General features: G+C 38.4%; 1 protein-coding gene across 1 annotated transcript in view; it reads right to left on the reverse strand.

The window, feature by feature from the left end:
- The window catches only part of CARPA (Carbonic anhydrase-related protein A), a 60199-nt gene that overhangs the window by 4368 nt on the left and 42002 nt on the right, over nucleotides 1-13829 (reverse strand). Inside the window, exons 3-9 of the mRNA XM_043423682.1 lie at nucleotides 5637-5773; nucleotides 2803-2991; nucleotides 2488-2583; nucleotides 1721-1787; nucleotides 584-738; nucleotides 366-491; nucleotides 77-125 (exon numbers count right to left, since the gene is read on the reverse strand). Of these exons, the coding sequence (XP_043279617.1) occupies nucleotides 77-125; nucleotides 366-491; nucleotides 584-738; nucleotides 1721-1787; nucleotides 2488-2583; nucleotides 2803-2991; nucleotides 5637-5773 (819 nt within the window). The remainder of the gene's footprint in view (nucleotides 1-76; nucleotides 126-365; nucleotides 492-583; nucleotides 739-1720; nucleotides 1788-2487; nucleotides 2584-2802; nucleotides 2992-5636; nucleotides 5774-13829) is intronic.

The following is a 13829-nucleotide window of genomic DNA, read 5'->3' on the forward strand; positions in this document are numbered from 1 at the left end:
GCGATGCAATTTATCTTCCACCTGTTGGCTCGTAAATGCCTCGTTATATGATGGAAAAATAAATATTTCACGTTACCTCTGTAATGTGCGTTCTGCTTCATCGATGGGCATTTCGCATTTTCCTGCTGCAATTAACAAACAAAGCAGGGAGGCTCAGTCGATTGGGCGTTTTTCAAGGATCTTTTCACGAATTTTGGAAAAACCACTAAAAATTAATCACTAGAAATCTTTTGCCCAATTTGCTGCTTGGAAAAGCGTTTTGGTATAAAATTGCAGAAGCGAAATTTGCAAGATATTTCTCACTGGGATATAATGCGACGAAAGGTTTCGCAATAAAAGTCACATAAAACGATAATTTTCAGTACCTTTCGAAAATCGAGGTTCGTCCTCACTGTCCTGTGATGGAGACCCTGCAGTGGCCTTGCGTTGTTCCCTAGCGGAGCTTTCGGCGTGCTAGGCGGACCTTGCATCAGTCGTCTCAGAACGTAGAGCTAAGTAGAAAGAGATTTTTTTTTCTTCATTTCAAGGCAAAAGGATTCAACGAGCGCTTTCGAATGGAGCGTTTTACTGGCTCGAAGTTTACCTCCTGTGCTGTTATATAAATTGGTTTATTAAGTATCAGCCATATTGCTGTTTCCCAGCATCCTGGATGAGTCGTGCTACCTTCGTAGGTCATGTATCCGTCCGTTTTAGGCAGTAGATGCTTCAATGATAAATTTCGTACCGAAGCAGTGTCACCTGTAAGCCAGAAGTTTGAAATACTCAACTCGGCCCTCGAACTCAACAGACTCGGTCTGATTTTTCTTTTTTTACATTCGAGATTCGTTATTTCCATAATAAATTGATAAAAGCGTAACAAGAGCGCGCCTACACAACTTTCGAACGAAATTATATTAACGCTTCTGACGTCATCGCATCCCTGGATGCGAACGATGTGAAAAAAATTATAAAAAAGGTTTATACAAAATTTCTGTATTTAAAAACAAATTTCTCGCTATGAAAACAAAAATTTTGTATCACTTTTTCGCTGGCGAAATTTGGCGTAAAAATGTTCTTAAGGAATGTGCCAATTCGTTCGTTTTGTTCGTACACGGAGATAATAAAAGGGTAATATTTAGCGTGAAATTCACTGTAAAATTAACCGGATATATTTGACTGCAGGGAGAAGAGAAACGAAAAATATTTATTCCGGTAACGCGCTGTAAAATTTTCAATATTTTGCCGAATTTTTAGTTTTATAATCGTTAATTTTGCAGATTGTGAAATTTATGGCACGTATACTAAATTTTACAAAACGTTTACTGAACGTAATTTATCATTACTGAACGCTAATTTTTCAAATTTAATTCTCTCCCTGTATGAGAACTTTGGTTTCAGAAAGGAACAGACGAAGCTGGTAGAAAAAAAAAATTGATAGAAATTCAATTCCAAGAAACATTAATATCGTGATGCTCGTTTTTACAAAAATTTTTAGTGAATAATTGAAATAGTTGAAAGCGTGTATCGAGAGCAAAGCCACAGGACTCTTGTCTTTTGAATAATATTCCAATTTTAACGTATTGCAAAGTACACTGCTGCTGATAATTTCGCATCTCGTTTGCCAGGAGGATCTCACGAAAGGTGGCAATTCGTTTTTTTTTCCCTCCATTATATTTTTTATCGATTTCACGTTATGGATAATGGATAGAGTAAAAGCGTTTAACATCAAAGTTGTACTTACTCCTGTACTGTACGTTGTTAAAGACACTCGTTATCGCTCGAAGTTCAGAATTCAGCGTATACCCCAACTATATACAGAAATAACAACGTCAATGTATTAACGAGGCGTTGACAGTGTTAACAGCAGTGTGCTCAAAAATGTCGTTATACGCACTGACACGAACCTCCCATCGATAAAATTCTCTTCGTTTTATCTTCGAATTTTTAATTTTAAGCAAAATATAGCTCAAAAACTTATGAGCCGGTGGATTTTCAGTGGCAATAATACAACAAATTTTTGAAGGTTTCAAATCCAACGACCGTTTTCGATCATTTTTTTTTTCGACTGGAGAAAAATTGGTAGAAATTAATATTCAGAAGGATTATCGAGCATGAATTTATCTGTGCAACAAAAAATTGTTATTAAAAAATTCGAATGAAAAAAACAATAATAAAAAAAATACTAACCCAGGCTCTCGTAGCTGGGTAAGTACTTTGCTGGGAATATTGAAAATATTCATGTTCGTATTATTGGCGAGTGTTGGAACGAAGAGGTACAATTTCTGACATAAAAAAGGGGTAATTGATGGTTAAAAATGTGTTTTATTAAATTATCGAAAATTCCGTACGCTTTTACCTCGAAAGTTTTGTTTTCAACAGATTATTGAAAATTTGCATATAAATAATGAAAATCATTGAAGCTGCGCGTTATGAAAATCCCTTTTTCCATAATTCCACACATTTTTCGCCTCAATTAAACATTACTTTATTCCACGTTGATCTGCTCACCTGTACCATAACCGAAATTGCAACGAGTCCCTGACTTTTGTGCTGCGCTTCGCTCATATTGTGATAAAGTTGCGCATTGAAACCGTAAATCTGGATCTGAAATAAGAGAGCGTATATTTGTCGTAAAGTTATATATTCGTAAACTCTCGACCTTCCGTTATTAACACCGAACTACTTTTCTACGATAATTTCCTCGCTCCATTCCCGGGATTGTCAATCCCCGGGTGCACCGAGACATTAATACACTAATAATACAATTCACAATTATTAATACGGATGCGTGAGAAAATGAATATAACCGTCGTGGTGGCTCACCTCTGCTGGAAAGGCGTAATTATTTATACGGTGTTCCGATCCGTGAGTGTTGTTCATACCATAATGTATGTAAATCTCCTCGAATTGGTAGCGATAGGCCAAAGGCCCATCCGTTATGTTGACGGGTTTCGAGTCCTTATCTACTTTGAAGATTAAAAATTGTCCAGTGTTTTGTAGCTGACCGGATATCTGTTGAAGGACCGACAAAACGAGTTTATTTTATTTTCAGCGAAATATATCAAGGTGGCTTCGATATGAGCGAGTTTAATGGGTTTCTCGATTCAAACAATACTTTCGAAAATATTGAAATGCTAATGAAATTCTGCTTTTTATCGTAGTGAATATCTAAACAGTTTGGTGAGGATCGATCCTTGTGTTCGAGCTCCTTAAATTTCACTATGTTCAACTGTAAATTTCGATTGTGAAAACAGTACGCAGAACGAGATTAATAATTCTACTCAACAGCTCATCATCGAGTCAACACTAATTTTACAATGTTTACTTGGTAAACTAGGCAGGAAAAAAAACAGCACGGTTTGAACCTTTGTCAGAGAAAAATACGCAATTGGAATGTTTTTATTCGGAATTTACTTGAAAATTACAATGTTTTTGGTAGAAATTTTCAAAATGGGCGATACAGAATCCTGACACTATGGTAAAAGTAATTTACACAATTTCTTTTTCCGCGATACTCGACTGAATGGACTAATGAATTTATATTAATGTAATTTAAGCATTTTTATCCCAAATCCATGGAACGGTGATGTAGCTTTTTTCAGAGGCAAAAGCAGACTGTGGATAAGGCAACGAGTGGAAAACTTTAATACGACAGAGCCAAATGTTATCTCGTAATTACGTATCGACGGATCTTCGTCGAATAAAATAGTATTGACCATCGTGATTATCCATCATTCGTAAAATATCGAAATAATCTGGCGTGTGCTAAGTAGCACATTACATGCGATCGAGAAGAATTCTCAAAATCCATCGGAAATTTAGAGTCGTCACACACATTTGGGGGGTTTATTCCTCGCTGTCGTTATACGTAAGGACACACGATAGTGATAAACCAAAAAGGTCCCCATTTTCGTCAAAATTACGAAGAAAAAGCTAAGACAAATATTCTTGGGGGATGTTAATAGGGCAGTGTTGGGTGACCCCAAACGTGCCCGGGATTAAGTCGTGAGAGATCGTAAAAAAAGCGTCGAGAATGGCCAACTGCTGCAATGAGGAAATTTTGAAATAAAAATAGTTGTTTCGTTTCCATGAGACTCGTCAGGAGTCGTCGGTACAGTTAGGCTCGAATCGTTTCAGTGCAGGCTTCCTGTGCATTGGCAAATTGAGCGGAAATAATTTTAAGGCCTTATATACACTTGGAGCGGGCGAAAAAACTCGGTTTTCTTGGTTTTTGTGGTCATGATAACTGAAAACACTATTCATCCGATCCATACCGGATTTATACGACTTATTTATTATGACAATAGCTTGGGCCTGGAAGAGGGATTGGTAAAAATGTTGACGTAAAAAAGATGGCGACAGTTTTACAAAAAATTCATTTTTTGACGTGCTTAATTTTCGGCTTTTTGTTACAATTTTTTTTTCCACCAAAATACGAAATCCTTCGCCCCAGCTATTATCGCATAATAAATACAAGTGGTATAAATTTCGTATGGATCGGATTAATAGTTTTTAGTAATCTTGTCCACCGTAAAGGTATTTTTCAAAAAGACGATCTGAGATAATCGCGTTCAAAGATTCAACCGGGCGGTCGGTCGAAATAGCTGCGAATCTAATGCTCCGATCTTTATGAAACTTCGTGAGAATATTCTTCAGACATTGTCCTCGAAGAATATCTGATAAATACAATTTTCGATTGTTCCGCCCTTCACAAGTGTACAAAGCCCTTAAAAGAGAAAAATTGAGCGACTCGATTTTTTCAGCAGTAATAATTCGTCGGGAATTTCTCGTTGCGTTTCACTCGAACTCGTAACGAACTCAAAATATCTAAAAATGTTACTTATTCAAGTTGCAATTTTATAAGGTGCACTTCCGCGAATTTGTTTGTGAGCGTATTAGCGATGGCTCATCATACGAAAGTATCAATCTTTGTATAAAGTAAAATTTGAGGGCACGAGGTGTGCAGGCGTTCAATGAGTTTGCGTTGTACTGTGAACACTCATTCGCCGCGTTAGGCTCGATGCACACTGTTGCGAGCCGCTCTCGGTTCGCTTGCCGCGTGGTTCAATAGTTTTCAACAGTTTTTAATTCCAGCTCGAGGCGCTATCGTTGATCATTTCTAGCGCGAAACACGCTGTGCAACGAGTGAATGCGTTCTGGGAAACGTAGCACCTTTGCATTTTGATAAAAGTGTTCTTGGGCTATCGCCGCTACGCTGCAAAGTTTCTGGATGAAATTGCGAATAAGTCTGGAATTTATTTTCTAAACTGTTTCGCTCGCGTTATAAGTGCAAACGAATTTGATGGATGTGGCGTTAAAAACGAAAGGAATTCAGCTCTAAACGAATTTTCGTTCAATCGTCTACGATTTTTCTTACATTTTGTTAGCTGTTTTGATCATATTGCGACAGTTTTTTTTCTCTCCGCTTATCTTTTCCCTTCACCATCAACCACATTCGACTCTCATTTCGTTTCGTCAAAATTTTCGCTATTTTTCGTCCCGTTTTACCAATTTTTTGCAATCTCATGAGGAATCTACGAAAACAAGTGAAATCGAAAATTATTGAATTCTCCATAAAATAGTTCGAAACTCAAGCGAAGCGAAAACGTCTCGATCGTGTGTAACACGGCGCTTAACGCTGGTGTATATATACTTACGTGGTGCTTGTCGATGTTCATCGGCCTTAAGTGAGGATCGTAAAGGAGTTTGTCCGGCTCGATGTTGATTGGACTTTGCCGTCTTCCCTTCGTGCACAGGGACCATTGTGGATTAATCAAGCCCCAAAAGGACGGTCCTAAGCATAATAAAAGATAAAACAGTGATAAATATCTCGCTACAGCTTTAGGAATATTGTATTCGTATTAAACATGTATTTCTGTATACTCCGCGTCTCTAAGATGCCCGCAAATTGAATTATCATACGTTTGTGGTTTATCATTTTTTTCTTCATCACGCACAGCCATTTTCCAAATTGGAATTTCTCTTGTGCTTTCTCCCTGCTCTAACTGTCGATTATATTTTCACGAGACTTTATGGGGGCGATTCGACTCGAGAGACGAAACGACTTGACGAGATTTCGAGCTGCTGGTTGGGATATGAAAATAAATTGTTATCGCGCGTGCTTGCGGAAAAATTCATTGAAACGATGTAATTTCGAAAATTCTCAACTTCAAGACTGTTTTTTCTATTTTTTTCGAGATTCATTTTATTAATCGCACTCATTTTCCTTCCTCCGAATGAACTTTCCCCGCGTGTGTCGTTTTTCGCCAGCAGTTTTTCTTTTATTGCGAAACTACATCGCGCGTACGCACGAGGATGATCCCAAGAGCACCGTGGAACCCTCCCCTCTCGTGCCCAAATTATCGGCTGCGTATCTACTGACAACAAATTCAATTGGTTAGCACGATGAGAGCTCAGAAATAGCGCCGCCAGCTCCGCGCGATCGATGCACGAACCCGTGCATGGCTAAGCGTTCATCCATCCAAGTATTGGCTTCGCCTCGAGCTGCTTGACCTACGAGATGATCGTCAAAGCCACGCACCGACCGCGCGTACTCACCCTCGGTGCTTCCCAAATTCACAGTATATTTTGCTTGCCTCCCGCGCCGCCTTCGCTATCCCACAACCTCACATTTATTCCGGCTTATGCGTGCGAAAACTATTGATTTATTTATCAAGAAAAAACGTATCGGCATCCAGACCTCTCGATGCTTTGCTATTCAAACATCAACACGATCCTCGTCTACGAAATTCTCCATTCATTCAATTTTTTCCCAAATCCCAATACACCGAACCTTGAATATTTTACTCACACGCGAACGACATGGAGCTTGAATCTAAAGGGGAATCATGAAATTTTTTTTGCTCATAACCCGACTGCAAACGGTTCGAGGCTTTTGTCGAATTGCGAAAATGGTCAAGCACACGCGGATAGCCTGGTAAATAACCAAACTTTTTCCATTAACGAAAAGATGCGCGAAGCACATATTGAGCAATAAATCCTGAGAGGCATTCATCATGGATATTAAAAGCCTGTCGAAAAATGTCTGATAATGTGCAACTTGCCTCGTACGAAAATTAGCATAATCCATAAATTAGACATTTTAAAACGTGGAATCTCATCGGAGGGCTTTTGGCTCACGAACTTTTGAAAATATGCTTGTTTTAAGGCAAATGTGTCAAAAATGAAATAAAACATCTTGTTTCGGGAGCTGGCAGTTCATTATCAGCTCGAGGCTTCGCAACCTCCTCGCATGCATGCATGCCGAGGAGTTGCTGACTTGTAAAATATTATCCTTTGCTCACCCCCGTCGTCGCAGACTTTATAATGGGAATTCAGATACGTGTGAGGTCCCACACAGAGCACATTTGCACTGCGAAGCGTCCCGGTGACAATGTTTTAACTGAAAACGTCAGTGGCTCGTAAAGGCTAATTTTTTGCTTTGTTTTCAACTGCGACTCATCGAGGCCACGAGCCAGTCATATTATCAACGTTTTGACTGCATCAAGAGCTGAGTAATCGATCAGATTTGGCAAAAGTCAATTGAATAATGCAATGGGCCACGATATTATTGAAAAATTCATTTTGCTATTGGAAATAGTACTTCGTAAAAGCGGTATTTATGCAGTATATTATTCAAGAGAATTAGAGAAAAATTTCATACGAAACGATCCGAGAGAAAGTGTCTATTGGTTTTGGCCTTCTTTGCTTCGCGCAGCAGGCGATATGTTCGTCTCTCGTCAACCTGCATTTTGAAAAGTCTGACACAGGCATTAAGCAGTTATCGATGAATCGATGAACACCAATATGCCCCTTGTGTATCGGTTGTTGTAGCCTTTTCTCCCATTATTCATTGACTAATATTCACATCCATTGCTGTTAAAGGCTGCTAGCCCGAACGCCCGCCGAAACCAACAACAGTGCGAGCAGGCAATTTCGTTACTTAATTAACGAATGGACCAGGAATAGATCTAGAGTGGAATAGGCCGTATATATTCTCGTGTAATTCGTGACATAACTAGTTTCAACAGTGATCCATTCACTCTCTCTCTTTCCCAATTATCTGCTTGACCAATCAATCGATCAACAGCTTCCTTTTTCTACGTTACGATGAACGATAAAGTAATGAAGCGATTTTCACCGGATCTTATTTCCAATGCGATTCGATAGCCTGTTAATGTATAAATGTATTTTTTATTCTTCCAATTTATCACTCGTGTCACCATCCGCATCAGCAAACTGCTATTTGTTTGCAATATTTATACACCTATTTAACTTTTTCTCTGTTCACACGATTTATTCTCATCAGAACAATGTCGATGGACCTTTTTACTTGATATTTCAAATAGAAAAAACATTACGACAAGAGTTTGCTTGTGTCATTTGGAAAATAATCGGGAAGTGCGAATTTAAGGTAGTTCATGCACGAAACATTATTGAGAAAGTCTTGAAATTTACACAGAGTTTAATTGCTAACAGACTGACACGATTATCAAATTTCAAAGGCTTCGTCTCATTGGATTTTGAGATAAAGGTGTTTAAAAAATGAAGATAAATACACAGGCCTGCAGGGACTATGCGTAAAAAATCGTTTATCTTCCCATATAAGGAATGAACGCTTCTTACGAAGTTTATGAAAAACGTACATAATAACAATAAAGTATATAACGAAAGTCTGGGAAAAAATCGAGGCGATTGTTTTACTAGTTAAAGATATAATACCTTAACCGGTTGACTGGTGAGCTTTTTTCCAGTTTTTGTGCCAAAACTGGTACGAGCCAATATGTTACCGAAAATCACGATATTTTATTTCCGAGGGTTTTCGAGGTTGCTGATTCCATTTTCATGTGATAAAGCATGAAATTTTCGCAGTGATAAAATTAACAAATTTCACCCTGAACCCTTATTTTTCACATTTTTGGGGGTAGCGAATTTTGTTTGATTTCGATGAAAGAGTCGAGTGTGATAAAAAACTAAAAATTTTCATGTCATATAGCATGAAAATCCATCGAAAAAACGAAAAATTTCACCCTTAACCTTCGATTTTCTCCATTTTCAAGGGTAGTGAGGTGAGAATTTAGTTCAAAAATCGACTCGGCGACCCAAAAAACCATTGTATACCAATTTTTGTCCAAATCGGTTGAAAATTGATAAAGTTATTTCAATATGTACACATATGAAGCGACTTTTTTGTACATATATGATCCAATACCCTAGTCAACCGGTTAAAGATTGAAAGAAATTGGTAACGAGCACTCGTAACCTCACATTTGCTTATTTCGTAATTTTGTCTCTTCTCGGCTTGGGCTATTCTTGTCCTAGCTTTCTGTCTTTTTATTAACACTTTTTTCTTGGTCCATTTCTCGTTGTGTTTTCCCTTTGCGCTCTCTAAGGCGATTTTTGACATAAAAAACTGTAATATTTTAGCCAGGGACGAATGAAGTTTCGGGTTCGGTCGGTGATGGATCCCCGATCAATTAATGGCTTGTCATTTCATTCGCCAAAAGATAAGTTGAAAAATGTATTTACAATTTCGAATTAAAAAATCTGACATTAAATTAAAGCGATTATATCCTTAATTAGGAAGTAAAAATCGATCCAATTTAGACACCCATAAAATACGATCCTTCGGGCATGATCTACCTTAACTTGACTTTGACCGAGTTTTACTCAATTCCATTTGTTAATTATTTATTCGTTGAATTTGACTGGATCTGAGGACGATTTTATAACGATAATTGAGAAAAATTTGGAATTATAACGATCGTTTATACACAAACGCATAAAATGCAGTGACATTTAAAATAAAACGTGAAAATAGTTTGAATGGTTTGTCAGAAATGGGAAAACGTAGTAATGGGCTCGACTGTATTTTCTTATGGTCACAACCAACTTCACTTATTTATGCTACCGACCTGTAAGCACAAAGAAAATAAATTTGTCCAGAACATACTATTGATTAATCCTCAAGAAATATGATGAGGGTCATGACGACACGATCCGGCTGACTGCCACAGCCTTCGTACCTGAACGCGTGTGCTTTCATCAGAGTCACGGGAGGGGATACTCAAATTTTTCGAAAAGATCGAGAAACTCGTCAATTCGTTTTCATCAGTCCAGTTTTTCATTTTTTCCATTTATTCGAGACTCGGCAGTTCATAAAACAGCGCGTAAAGTTGGCATTACTTCCAGTTGGTAAAAATAATCGGAAACTCAGAAAAAGAAGCTGCTACTCAGCGACGAATGTGCAAGCGCCGGTGCATGGCTGAGCGATTATCCAACCAAGTATTGCTTTCGCCCGAGGGTTGTTTTACTTTGGCGATTCGGAGAGCCAAACACTGACCGCACTCAGGCATCTGTTTATCGGAATTAGCTCATATGATTCATTCCCAATGTACATAATCGTGCAAAGATCAAAAGTCATTTTTCGATTGGTTCTGAACCAACGAATTTTGACGTTGCCAATGAAATACGAACTTGAGATAAAACGACATTTACGCAGAAACGTTTTTTTAATTCTCCATCTTACCAACTCCAATTTACCATCGTCTCTGTATTGCCCGCAGATTTATTATTTCGTAGATGCGGAATATAATTGAAAAAAAAGAGAGAGAAAAAAATTATTTTTTTTTGCCCCCCTCGACATGGCTAACGAAGGTATCAAATTTATTTTTACACAATCCAGCACAATTCAGTGATTTGGAATTGCGGGTTTCATCAGGCTGCCCCACACAGAGCCATCACCCCTCGAGCTTATTTTAAAAATAGTGAAAGAACTTGGCTCTCCGAGTTTCAACCCTTGCGGTGCTTGCAGCAGCGAGAGAGACCTAATATGTGTATGTCGAAGATTGCGTACCTGGACGGGTTTTATGATGAACCCAACCGCGTTTCATTGATCAGTTGGTGTTCACTCGCTTCGTATTTTCGAAAGAGAATATTTTCGATCGACCGTTTGACTGATGGAGAAGAAAAAGTCTGTCTCTCTCGGGGCCAAGGAAAAATAAATGACGATAACAGGTTAAAGCTTTCATTCGATTCGACGAATGCATCGACCAGCCTGGAAAATATGGTCGTCTGCTTCTGAAATTCTCAGCCATTTGGCAAAAAGTTTAAAAATTCTATTTTTCATCCCTCAATGAAAATCAAAGAGAAATTTCACGTTCGTTAAGGAGTCAACCCTAATTGGATCCACAAAAAAAGACTATTTTCACGAATTTTTTTGATCCGTCGTATAAATTATGAATATGGATACAAAAAGTGTTAGGCCTCTTAAAATACACAACAAATTTTTTTAATACTTATTTTACTCGGTTTTCGTACAGAAAAATGAGGGAGAAGACAGGTCCAAAAAAAAGTTGGGTGAGCCTCGTTGATAAAATCTCTGGAACGAATGATCGGAGAAAAAAAATAAAAATGATTTCAGATTCAATAGGTAAATGCTGGCTAAAATGCTTCTTGATTTTTTCAAAAACTACGAAAAAGCACGTTTTTTTTTTTTTTTATCGTTTTTTGAAAATAAAAAATGGTTCCACTAAAAATTTCAAAATTCGTATGATACGCGCTACAGCTACAGTCACAAAGAACACGTGGTAAAATTTTGGTAATCATCGCGGTTGAATGGTACGGAGATTTGATTAAGGATCCGTCGAAAAACGTAATCTTGAGAAAAACGCCGCTCAGACAGCCAAAAGTAAAGGTAGCTCAAAAGTACACTTGGACTGCTCAGGTATTAATAAAACTTTACTACGATACTTTTAAATATGTTTACTTTCGAAAAACGCAGTAAAAAAAATGGATTTTTTGAAAATTCTAATCAGGGTGACCCCTTAACAACTTCTCGTTTTCCGAGAGACTTTTCGAGTGACTCAGTGTCGATTTTAAGCATTCGGACAGACTTTCAATCTGTGATTGCCCTCAGTAGACGAGGGTGCGGACGTGAGTCGTTACAAAATGAGTAAAATCAGTTACCACCTCTCCATAGACGTTTATACGCTCAGAAGCCCTTAATGCGTCCCTAGCACAGACTCTTCGAGCGGAATATCTGAGCATATTCGAAAAATAGTATTCCCGTGCACTGCGTTAGCTCCACGTACCACGGGAGCTTCCGAAGTTTGCACTGTTGCAGCTATACCGCCCGGCTTAAGACTTTGTTGCATTTGAGATCAACACTCGAGAAGAGCTCGCGCATACATTCCGTTCAGATCCGCGACTCAAGTTGTTTTTTAACATGATTAAACTAAGAATTGCCAAGTACGGCGTACGCCGCGAGTCTACGGTGAACTGCGAGCTCGTGACCCGTGAAACTTGCCTTCCGTCTCTCTCTCTCTCTCTCTCTCTCTCTTTCTCTACTGCGAATCCCAACTAATGATTGGCAATGAAGATTCCTCTTTGGTTACAACCGTAACCAACCAAACCACCGCTACAGTGCGGAAGCGCCACCGAATCATTTACTTCCACACACGTGTACACACGACTCTCTATTTTCCCCACGAATTCTCATACACTTCGCCATTTTATACTCGAATTTCTCAAGTCTCTACATTTATTGTTTTTTTTTGTTTTTTTTGAAAATTTTTTTTTTCTTTTCTTTCGAGAGTCATAAAGCGCATGGGAATATTTGCCTTGACCCGATGAGCTCGCCTTTTCCAAAATTTCTACCTAAGCTGGAATCTGCGGAAAGTGCCACATTCTACCGAAATACTCCGATTCATATTTGCTGGGAATGAATAAATTTGACATCTTCACAGTCTGCTCTGAGCTGTCGCTGATATTTTTGGGGATGAAAGCTTTTCGTGGTCGGCACTTGGAATTTGTACGGGGTCTATAATTCATATATTGTCATATATCGGGAAGAGTTCTTGGGAAATATTCAACTGTTCGGATTGAACATGCATTTTGCAATTTTCTATTATAAGCTCTGACGAGCAAGCACGTCATCTGGACACGTGTTTTTTAGTGCTCGAGATTCAGCAACAAATTGGTGCTTAAAGTTTCAAGCTTGTATATCAGACACGGAGAGAATGAGTAGCAACTTTTATTGGAGTATTTAGGAAATTTTGACGTCACGGTGCTCGTACATTTCCGTACGAATGTTCACGCTAGGGTGCCCTTATACTGGGGACATGGCAGGGGTTTCTTGTCGCTGCGTATCGACATATTTTCCCATTGTTTTTATATGCTCAGCCCTTTTTTGAAGTGGGCAAATAATCATCGGTTCGGTGTGCTACGAAATTCGGAAACGGGTGATCGATATTTACGTTAGGGCAAAGACATTTAATCGTGATGCGACGTAAAATGCACTAAACGTTTTGTAAATTTTAGTATACGTAATATAAAAGTGAAAATTCGGCGAAATATTGAAAATCTTACAGTGTCTTACTGGAATAAATATTTTTCGTTAACTTGTCTCCGCAGTCAAATATATCCGGTTAATTTTACAGTGAATTTCACCCTAAATATAACTATATTTAATTCTCTCCGTGCAGAAGGAAATTTAGAAATTTATTTTGGTGCGACAGAAACATGCGTTTCTACTGGCACGAGGATTTTTGTGGTTTCTTGAATAATTATATCAGCATTGTGGCGTCTTCGATACATGGTAGCTTTCATCATCGAGTACACGTGCGCCTTTTAAAGGATTATTGAAAATCCATAATAATGGGTTTGGGATTAGCCACTGGGAGATTTAACGGCGGAGAAACACTCGCAGCATTCAAATATCCATTGCTTCGTTTATAGAGGAGTTCGGTACGTTCGTTGTTTTAAGTTTGAGAGGGCGCGAACGACTTTTTATTCCATTTTCGAGAGTTGATTATTGGTGTACTGTTAACCTATGAAATCAGCCACTTTTG

Source organism: Venturia canescens, chromosome 7 (genome assembly GCF_019457755.1).
Source record: "Venturia canescens isolate UGA chromosome 7, ASM1945775v1, whole genome shotgun sequence".
NCBI lineage: Eukaryota > Metazoa > Arthropoda > Insecta > Hymenoptera > Ichneumonidae > Venturia > Venturia canescens.